The sequence below is a fragment of the Hyla sarda genome, chromosome 1 (genome assembly GCF_029499605.1).
Source record: "Hyla sarda isolate aHylSar1 chromosome 1, aHylSar1.hap1, whole genome shotgun sequence".
Lineage (NCBI taxonomy): Eukaryota > Metazoa > Chordata > Amphibia > Anura > Hylidae > Hyla > Hyla sarda.
The window spans coordinates 415,456,962-415,475,405 of record NC_079189.1 but is presented as its reverse complement, the minus strand read 5'-3'; the positions used below and the strand labels follow the sequence as shown (position 1 = coordinate 415,475,405).

The 18,444-nt window shown below is 42.8% G+C and overlaps 1 protein-coding gene across 5 annotated transcripts in view; it reads right to left on the bottom strand.

Moving 5' to 3' along the window:
* Window positions 1–18,444, bottom strand: part of DAO (D-amino acid oxidase) — a 50,027-nt gene that overhangs the window by 16,940 nt on the left and 14,643 nt on the right. For 4 of the 5 annotated variants that reach the window (XM_056528796.1, XM_056528798.1, XM_056528799.1 and 1 more), the window contains exons 2-4: window positions 5,042–5,254; window positions 3,337–3,451; window positions 431–507 (exon numbers count right to left, since the gene is read on the bottom strand). In XM_056528796.1, the coding sequence (XP_056384771.1) occupies window positions 431–507; window positions 3,337–3,451; window positions 5,042–5,235 (386 nt within the window). In that variant the 5' untranslated portion in view covers window positions 5,236–5,254. Of the gene's footprint in view, window positions 1–430; window positions 508–3,336; window positions 3,452–5,041; window positions 5,255–16,965; window positions 17,090–18,444 lie in introns of those variants that run through there. The other variant, XM_056528795.1, reaches the window with a different exon arrangement.

The window sequence follows — 18,444 nt, the reverse complement described above, 5'->3', positions numbered from 1 at the left end:
ACAATTAAGTGCCATAACATCTTTTGGGCCTTTTTCGTGCCAAAATATATTGCATTTTTGGCACATACTGTATTTCTGCACGTGTTTTAGCACATAAACATTTGCAAAGAGCCATTTTTGTTTTTCATTTTTTGGGGCAAAAACTTTTTCAGAAGCCAAAAATTTATGAACAAAATGTCAAGAAAGTTTAAAAAATGTCTCAAAAACTGTGCAAATGAAAAGAATAAGGCTTAAAAAACATTTTGAAAGGCAAAAAAAAAAAATCTAAAATGTTTAATGTTTTTAGCCTAAAAAATAGACATTTGTTTCACTCTCATAAGCGAGACAAAAACTTAGTGGGTACGGAGAGAGAGAGGTAAAAAACAACCCATACACACACACACATATATATATACATATATATTCATAGTTTGAGATAACACTGACAAACCTATATCCAGGGAATAATTCCAATTCTTTTGCTGTAAGATGCCGAAACCCAAGGACATCATCTTTCCATGAAGGTTCCTTGAAAACACAAATCACAAGGATAATAAGCAGCAGGTAAAATCACTTTTTAGTCATGAAGAATATGGTTATATTATTAGACCATTTTATATGTCTATAGATAAAGTTTCTGATGCTGTACATGACATGACTTATCTTGCACTGACCCTTTTTTGCCACATGTATTTTAGCCCAGAGTTATAGTCAGACTTCTGGTTACAACTCATATAGTTTTCCACATGCCAACTAAATTCTTTCCAAACTTTCTACAAAGGTACTTTAGTTCCTAAATATTACAGCAGAGTCATCCAAGTGCAATGCCATCATGCAGTAGATTTCAATGGTCCCTCAACTTACCCTCAAGTACAATGGTCCCTCAACTTACAACGTCCTCAGGTTACAATATTTTCAACATACAATAGTCTTTTCTGGACCATAGTAACTTGAAACCAGAGTCAACATACAATGCTACAGACAGTCTAGATCTAAAAGAACTGACCAATTAGAATAGACATTTAGCTGATTAAACACCTGTATTACTGAAGCGCATGCACTGACAGGCTGTCTGGTTGTCCTTCTCTACCCTACGATATGGTGCGGAATGACCTATACCACTCTTTATCTGTGTCTTTCAACTCCAGGTAAGGGCTGCTCCATTTTACTTTTTTGGGACACTGTGTGTACAGTACAGAACCCTGAAGAAGCTCCTGTCCTCACTATAGACAGTGATTTACAGTTTCCAGCAGCTTTTTCTTTTATAAATAAGGACTTGCTTTATCTGTACTAGTTATTTACTTATTTTTCTTTAATCCTCATTTTCCACTATTTTTGGTTGAAATATTTGGGGCTTCAGAACTAATTACCGTTTTCCGAAATTGGAGAATAGGTAATGCCACATTATTTACCCTCATATTTATTGTTGTTGCACAGAGCTCTCAGGTAAATAAAACTGCTTTCACAGTGCACAGGCTGCAGAAGAACACAATGGGCTCATGTGAAGCACTGCTATATATATATTTGCATTATATTTGAGCCCTATGATGGTGCTACTACGGCCGGACACATTTTTGGACAAACTGTCTACATTTTGTAGTGTCTGGATATACTAAATTCTGTAGGTTGGAGTTTGTGCAATGTATGAATTTTACACAATAAACCTATCATTTCTACCTATAAATATGAGACAAGAAATAAAAGCTAGTCCCATTGTACAACTTATAGGGGGAGATTTATCAAAGTCTGTGCAATGGAAAAGTTGCCCAGTTGCCCATAGTAACCAATCAGATCGCTTCTTTCATTTTACAGAGGCCTTGATAAAAATTAAAGAAGCGATCTGATTGGTTGCTATGGGAAACTGGACAACTTTTTCTCTGGACAGGTTTTGATAAGTCTCTCCCATAGTTTTTATGTAGTAAGTGTACTTACAGTTTAGTAATATTTTGTGAATATAGGGGAAAAGGATGTACTTACTTCTACTCTACAAAATTGACTTTTTATCTTATTCCACCTGGTACTTATCATGAGACACACGTGGAAATAGGAAAATTATAGTACCAAGCAATGTTCTTACTATTATGTCCCCTGCCATATCAAATGGAATACACGCATGCGGCCATGGTGTACATACACAATAGGTAACTGTAGGCAAGGATTACCATCAAGTCAACTTTTATCTTGACCTACATAAAGGCAAAGTTGAATCTCTTTAATAGGCCAGTTACACAAGAAACATTCATGTAATGATATAGGCTTAATCTTATTGAACTATCGCTGTAACCTGAAGCTGGATTGTAGCACAGAATCCATAGTATGACTCAAAAGAGATTAAAGATCCACAATATGAAGAACTAGTTACAGCTGATGTGTTTATTCTGGATAAATGTATTCAGTCAGGACATATGAGGGCATTTATCATTGTTAGGTGTAAGGCTGGGTTCACCTATGTCTGGCATCCGGCATAGGTGAACTCAGCCTAGATCTCGACACAACTGATGCCACAACTGATGACAACATGCATCAGTTGTCATCAGTTGTGTGGCATCCAGCGTCCAATGTTTCCTCTGTCCGGCGTGTCTAACCATACGGCATTTAAATAAAAACGCTGGATGATTGTGAGCTGTCCCATTCAAGTGATGGGGATCAGTTCTAGAATCAGAGGGAAACTGTGCCGGATGCCGGACATATGTGAATACAGCCTATGTGAAGCATTTTTCTACACCTTTTTTGTGTTCTGGTAATGTGTAGGAGCACCAAATCTATTAAATGGTCGCAGGGCATTTGCAAAATTTTGTCCAGGTCACATTTTCTGAAATTTCATTCTTCACATACACCAAAAAGCCAAACTAAGTCTGGACTGGTGTATTTTTGCAACTTTTTGGTGGCTTTTGCACCAAAATTCTAAACTTTTTTAAAAAAAAGTCCCAGTTAATTAATTCAATACCACTGCATAAGCCTAACCTTAACAGCTGGTCTGTACACACTAGTGTAAACCAAAAAGTCGTAAAAAATTGCCCTAGGTGCAGCTATGCACCAAATGTGCGACAAATATACACACAAAAACAGGTGTGTAAATGTCCCCCATAATCCTCAGTGAGTAACCCTCACCCTTTTTCCCTAAATATCTCTATGCTACTTTGACATTTTTCATACTGTGAGGACACTATTATACATTGGGTTGGCATTCAGAAGAATACATTCATATTTAAATTTTAATAAAACCTAATGAAAAAGGTTTCTTTGAATGTAAATTTTGACACGCATGACGTGCGCCTAAATTCAGCCGCAAAACCTGACAAACAAAAAATCATCGAAAACACATTAGTAAATAATCCCCAATGTTTCCTTACGTACAGGTGCAGGTTCCGTCAGCAGATTGTATCCAGACTGTAAAAATATCCCCATGTCTGGGGCTTCGGCAGAGTGCACAAATTTTAGCAAATAGTCAAACGTTTCTTTGTTCCATTGCCTAAAAAGGAAAAACCATTAAAAATGTATAATAAATACAATAAAAAATCATACATAAAACCAATTTAACAGTAAATGTGATTGTTCTTTATCTCTATCATACTTTCATTGAAAAGGTTATCGCACCATAAAAGAACAGGTGTATCAACAGTTTTTATTGTGGTTTGCCCACATATGAGGCCACACTTTTTTGAATAGAAACAGTGCATACCATAGGACTGCCATTTGAAATATATGGGCCCCATGCATGTAAACACTTAGAGTTCCAAAAACATATTTCTGCAGCAATTTGTGCCGATTACAGATGAAAACGTGCATGTAAAATAGAATATGTGGCCAAATTTTACACTGTGTTAAAAGCCTTAGCGCCTTAAGGAAAACAAGATGATTACAACGCAATACAGAAGTCATGCTTTGCTCTACTTTAGGTTTAATGTAAAAGAATAATATTACAACTGGCTCAAACCAACCTAAAATTTTTTTGTTATGCTTTGCTAGGTTATGTTTAGGCTAAGTTTCAACCTTTGGCGTTTTTTAAAGAATTTGTTGGGTACCAAAAAAAAAAAAGAAAGGATGCCGTAGGGATATAAAAATTGTATTTCTTGGTCGCTTCATTCGGGGACACAGGATACTGATGGGTATATGCTCTAGCCACTAGGAAGCGCTGACACTTGGAAAAAAAAGTCGGCTCCTCCCTGGCAGGATATACCTGCCCACGTGCCATGAGGAACTCAGTTTTAGCTAGTGTCAGTAGGAGGCAGACACAGGTCCTGAGTTCTCCAGACCTGGTCTTTTTCTTGTTTTATAGTTAGGGATGTTTAGTTAGTTTTTTTCATTCCTTTTATTTTCTGTTTTTAGGTGGGGGATCAGGAGCATGGCGCTTCTGCGATGAAGGAGCACGGAACATAAGAGTATGGGTAGTTAACCCCTTCTCGTCAACAACCAGCGCCAGGGTAGTACCTCGGGTCTGGGTCCCCTCTTGCCCCTGCTCGCCCCGCTATGACAGCCTGGCATGATGCAGCGTGGCATTAAGCTAGCCGAAGACTCCATCAGATGAGTATGAGAGGACATCTTCCCGGTAGGTGAGTATTCCTTCCCTCATCTCCACCCCCCCCCCCCTCCCAGACTTCGCTACATCGGCACTTACGCCTTGCCAGCTGCCATGTTGGTCGCACAGGGAAATGGAGCATGGCTCCACTCCCAGTCCTTTCTCCTGCAGCGCGAGAACTAGCGCAGGGGTTTTCTTTTCCCCTACCCCCCCCCCCCCCCCCCCACTCCCGGCGGCCATTATATCTGAGCCGGGGGAGTCAGGGCTTAGCACCGCCCTTCTTTCCCACTTCGGCAGCTGGGGACATTCCTGGCAACAAGTCCCTTATTTTATGGCTGTTATAATTATGGTAATAAAATTAAACTACATATGAACTAACAGATATTTGTTCCCATTTAATTAGATGCAAATGAATGGGTAAACAAGTCATTTTGGGATTTTTTAAGGCATTAGAGTGTGAATATAACTTTAGCATATAGTTACTAATGAATAGTAGAAAATGATGTATTAATAGGAGGTCAAAAGTAGTGTTTAAGAACTTACGTCTCCTGTTTGTTTCCATTGTCATACAGATATGGCTGCCAAAAGCCTGCTGCTCCATCACTTGTGGTGAGTGGCGTAAACTTGTCTGCATACACCTCAATCTTGAGAGGATGTACTGAATGTTCATACTGTTCATGAATACATAGAGCAGTGGAGAGTCCAATCACTCCAGCTCCTATTACAGCGACATGCATGTTCCTGGCTATTATGACCCTGCAGGACAAAGTACAGAATACATAAAGATTGGTCATTTAGGTCCAAAAGCTCAAGTCATCATAAGTGTGGTTACTCTGGCTTCATTAGTAGGACATACAGGAAGGAAAATTATAAGTCCTTCCTTTATACTTCCCATTCATTTCTAAAATATTTTTGGCTTGCGGCTCAAAAAACAATAATAAAACTCTGCACCAAAAATTGACACATAAACTGCATGTGTGATTCTAACTTAAAAAGAAATAAGAAGAGCACCAGCTATTTTACCTTTACAGTCATTAAATTGTAAAGTGCTGCCGAATCAGTTGGAACTATATAAAATTATTATTATAATAATTTTTATTATTACAGTTAGCATTTAGTGTGAATGTTTTACTTTGAACTGCATGGTTGCTTTAAAGGGGTACTCTGCTGCCCCAGTGTTCGGAACATTTTGTTCTGAATGCTTGGAGTGAGCAGTGGGGGTTGTGACATTAACCCCCTCCCACATCCCCTACCATAAACTTGCATTGAGGGGGTGTGGTGTCAAGTCACAAGGGGCATGGCCATGATGTCATGACCCCCGCAACCCGCACGCAATGTTCTAAACGAACACCAGGTGCTGCACAGAGATCAAGGGGGTGCTAGCTATGGGACCCACGCCATTAGACATCTTATCCCCTATCCTTTAGATAGAGTATTAGATGTCTAGGGGCGGAATACCCCTTTAACATTTAGTAACAGAACAAGCTTATTGCAACATATGCATATGCAAATCAGTCATGTCCTCTTCCTTGTATTTGTCATACAGTGAATCATGTTTGACCAAGGGAAACATCTACATGGAGTTTGTATGTACCTCTTGTCTGGTGAGTTTTCTCAAAAAAACAGATTTCCCCCCACATGCGGGAAAAAAAACAAACACACAAAAAAACATACTTCCTATAACATTTGCCTTAGTGTGTGTTTGGAAAATAAGACTGTGACCCCAATTGGGGACAGGGATATGAGTTATAAAGGTGCTGTGGAATATGTTGGCACTATAAAAAATGGAAAATCAATCAATGTGTTGTTCATGTAATGCATGGACATATCAGGTCCCCCATCTTGTCTATCTAATAGATGAGAACTGAGCAGGGAACATCTATTAACTCAACATATGGATTTGAATATTGGTTCTTTAAACTAGGCAATCCCTGTAAATACAGCTTTAAAATAAGGATTAAGATCAAGTGTAGTATCTGTTCTTATCAGTTTATGCCAGTGTCCCGAAACACCAGTATTGGGCTTGTGGGTCTAGAGCCGAGGTACTTTAGTGCCTCGGATAGTGGTGACCCCAAGGTGGTGAAACTCACTGGGTGTACTGGCTCACTGAGTTGAAGCACTGGCACCATGAACTCTTCACCTTGTGGCACTCACCTCTTGATTCCCGGCCTTCTGGCTAGGATCAGAGAAATTTTTATAGATCCGGCCGGATGTCCGGGCAGTATATCTGCACACATTCACTTATTTCTTTCTTTTTGTCACTGTGTCACTTTTTGCTTGTTGTGTGTCCACAGGGTTGTTAGAATGTGGTAGCCCTTCAGGGTTTCCCTCCTGGCGGTCTAGGGGAGGTGTGTGTGGCCATCAGGTTCCGCACCTCCCTACAAAAACCCTGGGTACCCCTGCATGGACAGGGTACGGACCGTTCTTGGCTCTGCAGGCAGATACCATGGCTGATGCCAAGGGGGATGCCGGGAGCATTTGTGGTCCCTTAGTAGCTTTGGCGAAAAGGCACATCGAACCTGGAACCTCGCAGGTACCTTTTGGTCCAGAGGCGAAGGGTAAGGTTTGTTGGGGGGCCTCTCTCCTGTAGAAGAAGGGCTTGTGATAGACCACATCTTTTGTGCACTTTTTTTTTTAATGTAACACGTTTTGCACTTTTTCTTGCACTTTGGGTGATTCGAGAGCACGTTCCTCGGCTAAAATAAAATAAAAAATCTTTAAAATAAGGATTAACCTATCTAAGTATGTGGACGTTCACTCAGGATTCAGGTAGTGAAACAAACGTTTCACTAGCCCAGCCATACAATCTGCCCGAGTCCCTGCTATGTCATTCAGCAGGACTATGGGCCCGTCAGACTCATTGAGTATGCAGAGTGGCACACACTGACCTCAGATGGTTCCTATTATACCATCTTTGTCCAGGCACTGCTTGCTGTGCATATTTTAGTGAATTTAGCCAGCTTTAGAGGGTGATTTTTTTTCCCTATGACCTAGTGTTTTTCAAGAGCAAAGTAAAACATTTGTTCTATGATTAGTTGCTATGGGCAGCAATACCAGTTTTGCTAATAGACAGTTTCTTTTTGTCTTCAACAGATTTATAGGGTTAACCATGTAAGGTTCAGGAGAACTGTGGGAGGTTTTGGTATTACGCCTGTAATTCGGATGCTAAGATATCTATGTTCATCTTACAGCTATCTGAAAGCCTCCTTAAAGCGACTATGCAGTTATCTCAAAATCTTTTATAAGCTGGTTACTTGCTATCCAACATGCTAGATACTTCTTTCCCTCAACAACTGCGGTAGGAGGAATCTTGGAATATATCTATGCACATTTAACTGGCATGTTGGACCTAATTTCATCTATGTATGTAGGCACCTTCAAACTTAGGAAAGCCATTTAGATTCTTTCACTATGACCAGTAACTCCAGATTAGCTAGTATCTTAAGGAAGTCTGAAGTACTTTTAGACAAACGTCTTTTCTCATCAGAGGTGTAGGCTTGCATTACATATTAGCTATCCTTACAACCCCTTCCACATACACATTCAAATTCAGCCTGGCCAAGAGTGCATGTGTTCTTAAAAGGGATAGAGGACTAAGTCACAAAAAAAATGCTGGACTTTTATTGGTCTTCCTGTCTGTAATGTTATTGATGGTTACTTAAATGGGAACAGTCAGACACAATTATGGACATTTATCAACGGGTTTAGTCAGGTTTTCTTTACCATAATAGTCGCAAAATTGTTGCAACTGCGACTACGCGATTTTTCGTGCGACATTTTGACTGGAAAGCGAGAAAAGCAAGTTTTCCAAAAATTAACTACGTGGTAATAATTTTAAAATGGACTACGGGTAGTCAGGTATTTATTAACTGCGACAGTCGCAACTGCGCAAAAAAAAGTCGCAACAGGGTTAAAAATTGACTAAATTTACTCCAGCTCAAACATGGAGCAGAAAAAGCTACTACCAAAGTAAAAAAGTAAAAATTGCTTACGTGAAAGAAAATTATCAACAGGCTGAAACCAGTTGATAAATAAGTCACACATAAGCAAAAAAAAAAGTAAGGAAAAAATTACTAAAAAAAAAAGAATACATAAGCAAACATTGATAAATGTCCCTCAATAACTTTTGATATGTTATAAAGCATGCAAAAAACAATATGTTTTGCAATTGCTTTTATCACAAAATTTTTTGTATCTCATACTGAAAAAGCCACTCAAAAAACTGGCCACTAGGGCCCCCCTGCCTCTTGGGACACATACCAGTCCTGCAGTGTCTAGTGGTCATCGACATGTCATGGACACCATGAGCGATTGACAGGGTTGCAGGCTGCTGTGCTTGCTCCTGGCCCTCTTTGAGTTAGAGCAGAGGGAAGGATGGGGAGAAGGGGGAGGAGTTATCACAGTGAGGAGAAGAGAGGGACATGCCCCATCTACATGGACAGAAACCTCACTGAGCAAATGATGACAAGTAAATAAAGGGAATTCTGAGAGAAATATAGGTCATAGACACATAAAAAATAGATTTACATGATCAGGATGAGCAATATATAACAGATTTTTGTGGGGGATCTGACAGGTACACTTTTAATGAATATAGCCACACCTTAAAGATGTAGTGTATTCTCTATCTGCATTAAAACAATAAAACCCAGCATACTTGCTTACCCTGTTTCCCCGAAGCTGCAGCTGTCAAATCTTTCAGTCCCTGCTACATTTCTGTTCTTTCTACTTCCAATGATGTCCTACTCCTCACTTATGCAATCACAAAACTAAGCGGGGAGAGGAACGTCACTGGAAGTAGAAAGAACAGGACCAGGGCAGGAAGATCTAACAGCTGCAGCTCCTAGGAAGCAGGGCAGATAAGTATGCTGGCTTTTATTGTTTTAATGCAGTGGGAGCCATATACTACATCTTAACATATTCCTGGGAAACCCCTTTAAATTCACGACTGATGATTTAACACTTAAGGTACATTCACATACGGAAGACTTGCATCATGGTTAAAGCGTACATGTCACAAAAATAAATAAACAAATGAATACCCTGCTTTACTGAAGCATCATGCCTAAAGGGGTACTCCGGTGCTTACACATCTTATACCCTATTCAAAGGATAGGGGATAAGATGCCTGATCGCGGGAGTCCTGCAGCTGGGGACGCTCGTGATCATGCACGCGGCACCCCGTTTGTAATCAGTCCCTGGAGCGTGTTCGCTCCGGGTCTGATTACGGTCGTCCGCAGGGCCAGCGGCGTGTGACCTCACGCCCCCACGGCACCAGTGCCCACGGGGGGGGAACGGCCCACTGGCAGAGCGGCCCCAATGCCACTCAAACCAGTCTATGGGCCGTACCTCCCCACAGACACGGTGCCATGGCGGCAACGGATGCCGCACAGCACCACACCAGTGTGAACAAGGTGTATCAGCATACTTACATGCTCTCCCAGTCAGACTGGGAGGCTGCTAGGAAAGAAATGGCCCTTGTGTAGCTAACTACTACTTATATAGGGTTGGGCTGAGGGGGCGGGAAGAGTGCAGGCACATGTTAAAAAAAAAAAAGGAGGGGATAGAAAACACAATGTGAATTCAGGTGGAAAAAACAGACATGGTCGCACATCTACAATCTTGTATCATGATCTAATTGCTTCTCAGCATAATATCAAAAACTAACAGGTTGTTAGTATACATTTTTGATCAAAAAGTACAAGCCTACTCGCCACGTCAAGGCCACCTATTTAGAGTGGGTCCCTAACGTCCCTAGCATAAAATGGCATAGCACTGGGCGGCGCCCACCACCGCCGCGGCACCAGTGCCCACGGGGGGAACGACCCACTGGCAGAGCGGCCCCAATGCCACTCAAACCAGTCTATGGGCCGTACCTCCCCACAGACACGGTGCCACGGCGGCAACGGACGCCGCACAGCACCACACCAGTGTGGACAAGGTGTAACAGCACACTTACCATGCTCTCCCAGTCAGACTGGGAGGCTGCTAGGAAAGAAATGGCCCTTGTGTAGCTAACTACTACTTATATAGGGTTGGGCTGAGGGGGGGGGGGGAAGAGTGCAGACACATGTTCAAACAAAAAAAAAGGTGGGGATAGAAAACACAATGTGAATTCAGGTAGAAAAACAGACATGGTCGCACATCTACAATCTTGTATAATGATCTAATTGCTAATGTATACTAACAACCTGTTAGTTTTTGATATTATGCTGAGAAGCAATTAGATCATTATACAAGATTGTAGATGTGCGACCATGTCTGTTTCTTCTACCTGAATTCACATTGTGTTTTCTATCCCCTCCTTTTTTTTTTTTTTGAACATGTGTCTGCACTCTTCCCCACCCCCTCAGCCCAACCCTATATAAGTAGTAGTTAGCTACACAAGGGCCATTTTTTTCCTAGCAGCCTCCCAGTTTGACTGGGAGAGCATGGTAAGTGTGCTGTTACACCTTGTTCACACTGGTGTCGTGCTGTGCAGCGTCCGTTGCCGCCGTGGCGTGGTGTCTGTGGGGTGGGGGGTGGGGTTCCCACAGACTGGTTTGAGTGGCATTGGGGCCGCTCTGCCAGTGGGTCGTTTCCCCCCGTGGGCACTGGTGCCGCGGCAGTGGTGGGCGCCGCCCAGTGCTAAGCCATTTTATGCTAGGGACGTTAGGGACCCACTCTAAATAGGTGGCCTTGACGTGGCGAGTGGGCTTGTACTTTTTGATCAAAAATGGATACTAACAACCTGTTAGTTTTTGATATTATGCTGAGAAGCAATTCGATCATTATACAAGATTGTAGATGTGCGACCATGTCTGTTTCTTCTACCTGAATTCACATTGTGTTTTCTATCCCCTCCTTTTTTTTTTTTTTTGAACATGTGTCTGCACTCTTCCCCACCCCCTCAGCCCAACCCTATATAAGTAGTTGTTAGCTACACAAGGGCCATTTCTTTCCTAGCAGCCTCCCAGTCTGACTGGGAGAGCATGGTAAGTGTGCTGTTACACCTTGTTCACACTGGTGTGGTGCTGTGCGGCATCCGTTGCTGCCGTGGCGCCGTGTCTGTGGGGGGGTGCAGCCCACAGACTGGTTTGGGTGGCATTAAGGCCGCTCTGCCAGTGGGTCGTTTCCTCCCCGTGGGCACTGGTGCCGCGGCGGTGGTGGCGCCGCCCAGTGCTACGCCATTTTATGCTAGGGACGTTAGGGACCCACTCTAAATAGGTGGCCTTGATGTGGCGAGTGGGCTTGTACTTTTTGATCTAAAATGTATACTAACAACCTGTTAGTTTTTGATATTATGCTGAGAAGCAATTAGATCATTATAGAAGATTAATACAATACAGAAATTTAGGTGCACTACTGTGGTAGATGTATACAATGACATTGGCTAATCCCTCAACACTTATGTTAAAATTGAGACATTCGCCAGTGTATCCTTATATGAAGGACACACCAGAGCCCGCACACCAACGCCAAGGTTTCTCAGATGGCACGGGACCTAACGCTAACCTACCTGTGCGTAATAAGCAAAAACCAGGGGCCAGTGGGCAATTACAGCAGCACTAGGTCGACATGTAGCCTGCGCCCAGTTCCCTCCAGCGTGACTAAGCACACATACAATGGAAGGGGGGAGAGAGGCTACAAGCCCCACCCAAGTTGGCTGATATAGGTGCATGGCCTCACAGGTGCAACCCTAATGCTGCCTGGAAAATGTTCAAGGCACATTAACATATGGAGTTTACACACCTCCACGTATAAATTTACAAACAACAACAAAAAACGTGGTCTCAAATGGCTGGAGGTGCTCAACCCCAAATGCGGTTGTGCATATATACTGGGGGAGCAGATACTGCCCTTGTAGTCCGTTGCTAGGGGCGATCCCCAGCATAAAAATGCATGCAATGGAGGATGCCTGCAGCGGACTACAAGTGCCACAACAGAATCCTACACCAGATAGACAGTGTGGATGTGTAACAATTAGAATAATACAATACAGAAATTATAGAAGATTGTAGATGTGCGACCATGTCTGTTTCTTCTACCTGAATTCAGATTTGTAAATTACTTCTATTTAAAAATCTTAATCCTTTCAGTACTTATTAGCTGCTGTATGCTCCACAGGAAGTTATTTTTGAATTTATTTTCTGTCTGACCACAGTGCTCTCTGCCATAGGCGTGCGCAGCCTATTGCATTAGGGTGTGCACCCTAAAGCACAAACTCACTCCGCGCACGCGTGTGTGTGTGTTTATGTATGTGTGTGTATATATATATATATATATATATATATATATATATATATATATACACATACACACACTCCTGATTGCATAGTGTAGGAGGATTGGATCCAGGGCCGGTTTTAGGCTTAGCATGGCCCTGAGCAAAATCAGAAGTGGGGTCCCAAAAGTCGTAATAGGGCACTAATCAGATTAGCACATTTCTGGTCACTTCAAATACCATAAAAAATATCTAAAAAGCAAAAAAAAAATGGTACCGATTAAAACTACAAATCACAGCGCTAAAAATGACCCTCATACATCCCCATATACATAAAAATAAAAGTGCTATAGGGATCAGAATAGTACAATTTTATATTTTTGTATTCACATTAGGTTAGTAGTACAGTTCCCCCACATTAGGTGCAGTACAGTTCCCCCACATTAGGTGCAGTATAGTTCCCCCACATTAGGTTGGCAGTATAGTTCCCCCACATTAGGTTGGCAGTACAGTTCCCCCACATTAGGTGCAGTATAGTTCCCCCACATTAGGTGCAGTATAGTTCCCCCACATTAGGTTAGTAGTACAGTTCCCCCACATTAGGTGCAATATAGTTCCCCCACATTAGGTGCAGTATAGTTATAATTGTAGGGAGGAGGACAAGTCTAGAATTTACCATGAGGCTTACGGGACTAATTCTACCCCTGATCTTATATTTGCCAAGGGGTTCAATGGGCGGAGCCAAAGGGTTGTCAAAATTAGGTTTTGCCATGTATGATTGTGACTGTCTATTATATGTAGGCTCATAGCTCAGGACTACATTCCCATCATGTATGATTGTAACTGTCTATTATATGTAGCCTACATATAATAGACAATCACACATGATGGGGATGTAGTCCTTAGCTGTGAGCCTACATATAATAGACAGTCACAATCATACATGATCAGGGCTGGTGCAAGGACTTTTGGCACCCTAGGTGAAAGCTAATTTTGCCACCCCCTTGACCCCACACATTGGCTCTGCCCTTTGACACGCCCAACCTTACTACTGGGGTGACACACTGTAACAAACCTACACCTCATGTAATCTCCATACTACAGGGGTGATACACTGTAACCAACCTCCTCCTCATGTAATCTCCTTGCTACAGGGGTGACACACTGTAACAAACCTCCATCTCATGTAATCTCCTTACTACTGGGGTGACACACTGTAACAAATCCCCTCCTCATGTAATCTTCTTACTACTGGGGTGATACACTGTAACAAACCCCCTCCTCATGTAATCTCCATACTACAGGGGTGACACACTGTAACAAACCTCCATCTCATGTAATCTCCTCACTACTGGGGTGACACACTGTAACAAACCCCCTCCTCATGTAATCTCCTTACTACTGGGGTGACACACTGTAACAAGCCTCATCCTCATGTAATTTCCTTACTACTGGGGTGACACACTGTAATAAACCTCCTCCTCATGTAATCTCCTTACTACTGGGGTGATAGACTGCAACAAACCTCCTCCTCATATAATCTCCTTACTACTGGGGTGACACACTGTAACAAACCTTCTCCTCATGTAATCTCCTTACTACTGGGGTGACACACTGTAACAAACCTCATCCTTATGTAATCCCCTAACTACTGGGGTGACACACTGTAACAAACCTCCTTCTCATGTAATCTCCTTACTACTGGGGTGACACACTGTAACAAACGTCCATCTCATGTAATCTCCTTACTACTGTGGTGACACACTGTAACAAACCCCCTCCTCATGTAATCTCCTTACTACTGGGGTGAAACACTGTAACAAACCCCCTCCTCATGTAATCTCCTTACTACTGACGTGACACACTGTAACAAACCTCCTCATGCATGTAATCTCCTTACTACTGACGTGACACACTGTAACAAACCTCCTCATGCATGTAATCTCCTTACTACTGGGGTGACACACTGTAACAAACCTCCTCATGCATGTAATCTCCTTACTACTGACGTGACACACTGTAACAAACCTCCTCATGCATGTAATTTCCTTACTACTGGGGTGACACACTGTTTAGCAGACAGTGTAACAGTATTAGATAGAAATAGTATCACACATTATAGGATTAGATACAGGGGCTCAGCAACCAGTATCAGACATAGGGGGATTAGATACACAGCTCAGCAGACAATATCAAACATAAAGGGATTAAATACACAGCTCAAATCACACATGGGGATTAGATACAGGGGCTCAGCAAACAGTATCACACATGCGGGGGGGGGGGGGTAGATACAGGGTCTCAGCAAACAGTATCACACATGGGAGGATAAGATACACTGCTCATCAGACAGATCACACATGGGAGGATTAGATACACAGCTCATCAGACAGATCACACATGGGGGAATTAGATATAGGGGCTCAACAAACAGTATCACACATGGGAGGATTAGATACACAGCTCATCAGACAGATCCCACAAGGGGGATTAGATACACAGCTCAAACAGTATCACTTATGGGGGGTTTAGATACACAGTTTAGCAGACAGATCACACATGGGGAATTAGATACACAGCTCAGCAAACAGTATCACACATGGGGGGTTTAGATACACATGCTAGCAGACAGATCACACATGGGGGATTAGATACACAGCTCAGCAAACAGTATCACACATGGGGGGTTTAGATACACATGCTAGCAGACAGATCACACATGGGGGATTAGATACACAGCTCAGCAAACAGTATCACACATGGGGGGTTTAGATACACATGCTAGCAGACAGATCACACATGGGGGGGATTAGATACACAGCTCATTACACAGATCACACACTGGGGGATTAGATACATATTTTATCAGACATATCACACATGGGGGATTGGATACACTGCTCAGCAAACAGTATCACACATGGGGAGTTTAGATACACAGCTCATTAGACAGATCACACACTGGGGGATTAGATACACATTTTAGCAGACAGATCACACATGAAAGGAGCCTCACCAGATCAGTGTCTCTTCCCTGTCCGGCTGAGGCTCTGAGGACAGGAATGGCCGATATTTGTGACTGACCTTTTCACCCTGATTTGAAGACACTGTCGCGCAGCAGCTGAGGCAGAGAGAGGCACTTCGGGGGAGGGAGCAGCGCTCCTTGTCAGGATGAAGTAAGCAAAAAAGCAGCCGCCCTCTCCAGCAGCCCAGACTCCAGAGCTGGGGGCCCGGGCTTCTCCTGTCCTGGCAGCGGGCCTGTCCTTGCGGGCTCTCCAGACACAGTGCGTGCGTGCGGGCTCCAGGCACTGCGCACCATGAGTCACCTAGATGTCATGTGCAGCCGTGCGCACTGACGCCTGACCCATCAGCCCCCGGGCGGCATGTAAGGTCAGTCAGTGTATGGATGTGTGTAGTAGCGGTTGCGGCGCTGGCGGGGGGGGGAGGCGATTTTGGGCTAGTGATGTCGGGGATGTCCGGTGGGGCTGGGGTTTAGTAGTGAGAGAAAAAAAAAGTCCTGCAGCAGCGGGCCGCGGTGATTAGGGTGTGCCTGTGCATACCCGACACACCCCGTGCGCACACCTATGCTCTCTGCTGACACCTCTGTCCATGTCAGAAACAATTCCCCATAGCAAACCTATTCTGCTCTGGACAGCTCCTGACATGGACAGAGGTGTCATCAGAGAGCACTGTGGTCAGACAGAAAATACATTCAAAAAGAAAAGAACTTCCTGTGGACACAAAGCAGCTAATAAGTACTGGAAGGATTGAGATTTTTTAAACAGAAGACATTTACAACCTACTCTGCACAGTTATGTTTCCACAACAGCATAAGAAACCAATGGTAGGCTTTGCAGAAGAGAAAGATTTGGGGTAATGCTTACGCTTTACAGGCAGAGGACAGTATAACATTTATGAAAACATCATCTCATGTTTACGCACATGTAGTTACTTCCCTGGATAGAAAACAACTTTTTTTTTTTTTTTTTTTTGTAGACAAACAATGCTGAGAACTCCAAACACCATAAAGTTCCTGAATATGCTGTTCGCTGTGTATTTCTAAATATAATATTACGTTCTAGCTCTTTAATAATGTATCTGTAAGTAGTGCCTGTCTTATGTATGGTCATTTGTATTTTACTTGTACGGTTCCATTGTGATTACTGACCAGTAAGTTGCAGTAAGGGATTTGAATGTGTTCGCCACTAAAATGCTAAACTAAGCATAAAATGGGGCATAGAACAAAGTAAGAGTAACAATGTACCTGGCACCGTAAACCAGACACGAAGAGGCGCCTTTCCATAACATAACTCAGAGTCCCCACAGACATGCACCTAGAAGCTGACACACAAGGAAGTGTCTCTGAACAGTTTCGTTTTCAATTGTCTAACTCTATGGTATAAATCCAGTACACCCTGATGCCTGTGTGTGCAGCACCACAGTGGCTAAAATAATAATTACAACATGGGAGGAACCGGTACCTGTAATAGGGTCATATGGGGCCAATCTGTAGCAGGGACATCTATGACAAGAAGTTTTGCACTGTAAATTCATTAAATTATAACCAGTATTAGAGCCGAGCCTACAGCTGCACACATAATTCAGTTGGTCGTCTATGGAATCAGTTTATACCTTGTCATCAGACGCATTTTGATATAACTTATCACCTATCCACAGTAGATGGAAGTACTTATCCACAGTATCCTCTGTGAAAGTAGCCATATCAACAGTAAAGCCTCTCCGAAAAAACACCTCTTTGAAAAGACCACCCCTTATTCAGACCAGACTTTGTGTGACACACTTTCAGACTACCATACATTCTTTGAGAAGACCACCCCCACTTTTTAAATGAAGTTTTTGGGTGGTCTTTCAAATAGTTTTCCCTTCAGTTTGGCTCAAGGGCATACCGTCCAATAGTACAGAGGGGGAATGTCTGCACAGAAGATTTCTGTGCAGACATTCCACAGACAGCGGAGCCCCGGAATGTTCCACTTGGAAATGCGCTGTCTCATAGACGAAAATGCATTTCCGAGCAGAATCCGCAAAAACATTGAACAGGTTCAGTGTTTTTGTAGGTGCCGGAATCAGGATTTCAACATCGGCTGAGGAAATTCTGCCGTATGAACATTGAAAGCATTGGGACTCTGCTGCTGCAGAATGTCTGTGCAGAGTATTCATGCCAAATTACACACAGACATTCTGCTGTGTGAAATACCATTACAGACAATGCTGCTGCTATGGAGCCCTTGGAGAGAGGGGTCCCATCCTGTTCAGTCTCCTTAGTTTTCTCTCAGAACTCCTCTCTCCAGAGAACTGCATTGTCAACAGATTAATGAAAGTGGGTCTTATGAGACAGAAGTCTTATCAAAGAAGGTAAGATCAAATAGACACCAGACCTTCCTGTCCTGGGGTGGAGGAGGGATAATCAGATGCTATAAAGGGGGGCCCACTTTGATATTTGCTTTATCCAAATAGAGAAGTAGAAAACATTTCTGGCAAGCACTGTTTTTCTGTAAAATCTTCTTTCTTTATTTTAAAAGCACTTACATGTAGTATGTAGTGGAGGTGGGGGGGGGGGGAGGGGGGAGGATGTGGGGAGTGTGAAGTATTTCTCACAGAGAAGGATTGTAGTAACATGTTTATTCCCTTTGTGTGTATTGGAACTAAACCAAAAAAGGGAGAAAAAAAAAAGCAAATTGGACGTAATGTCACAAACCCAGCTTTCTGACACTGGGCTGTACAG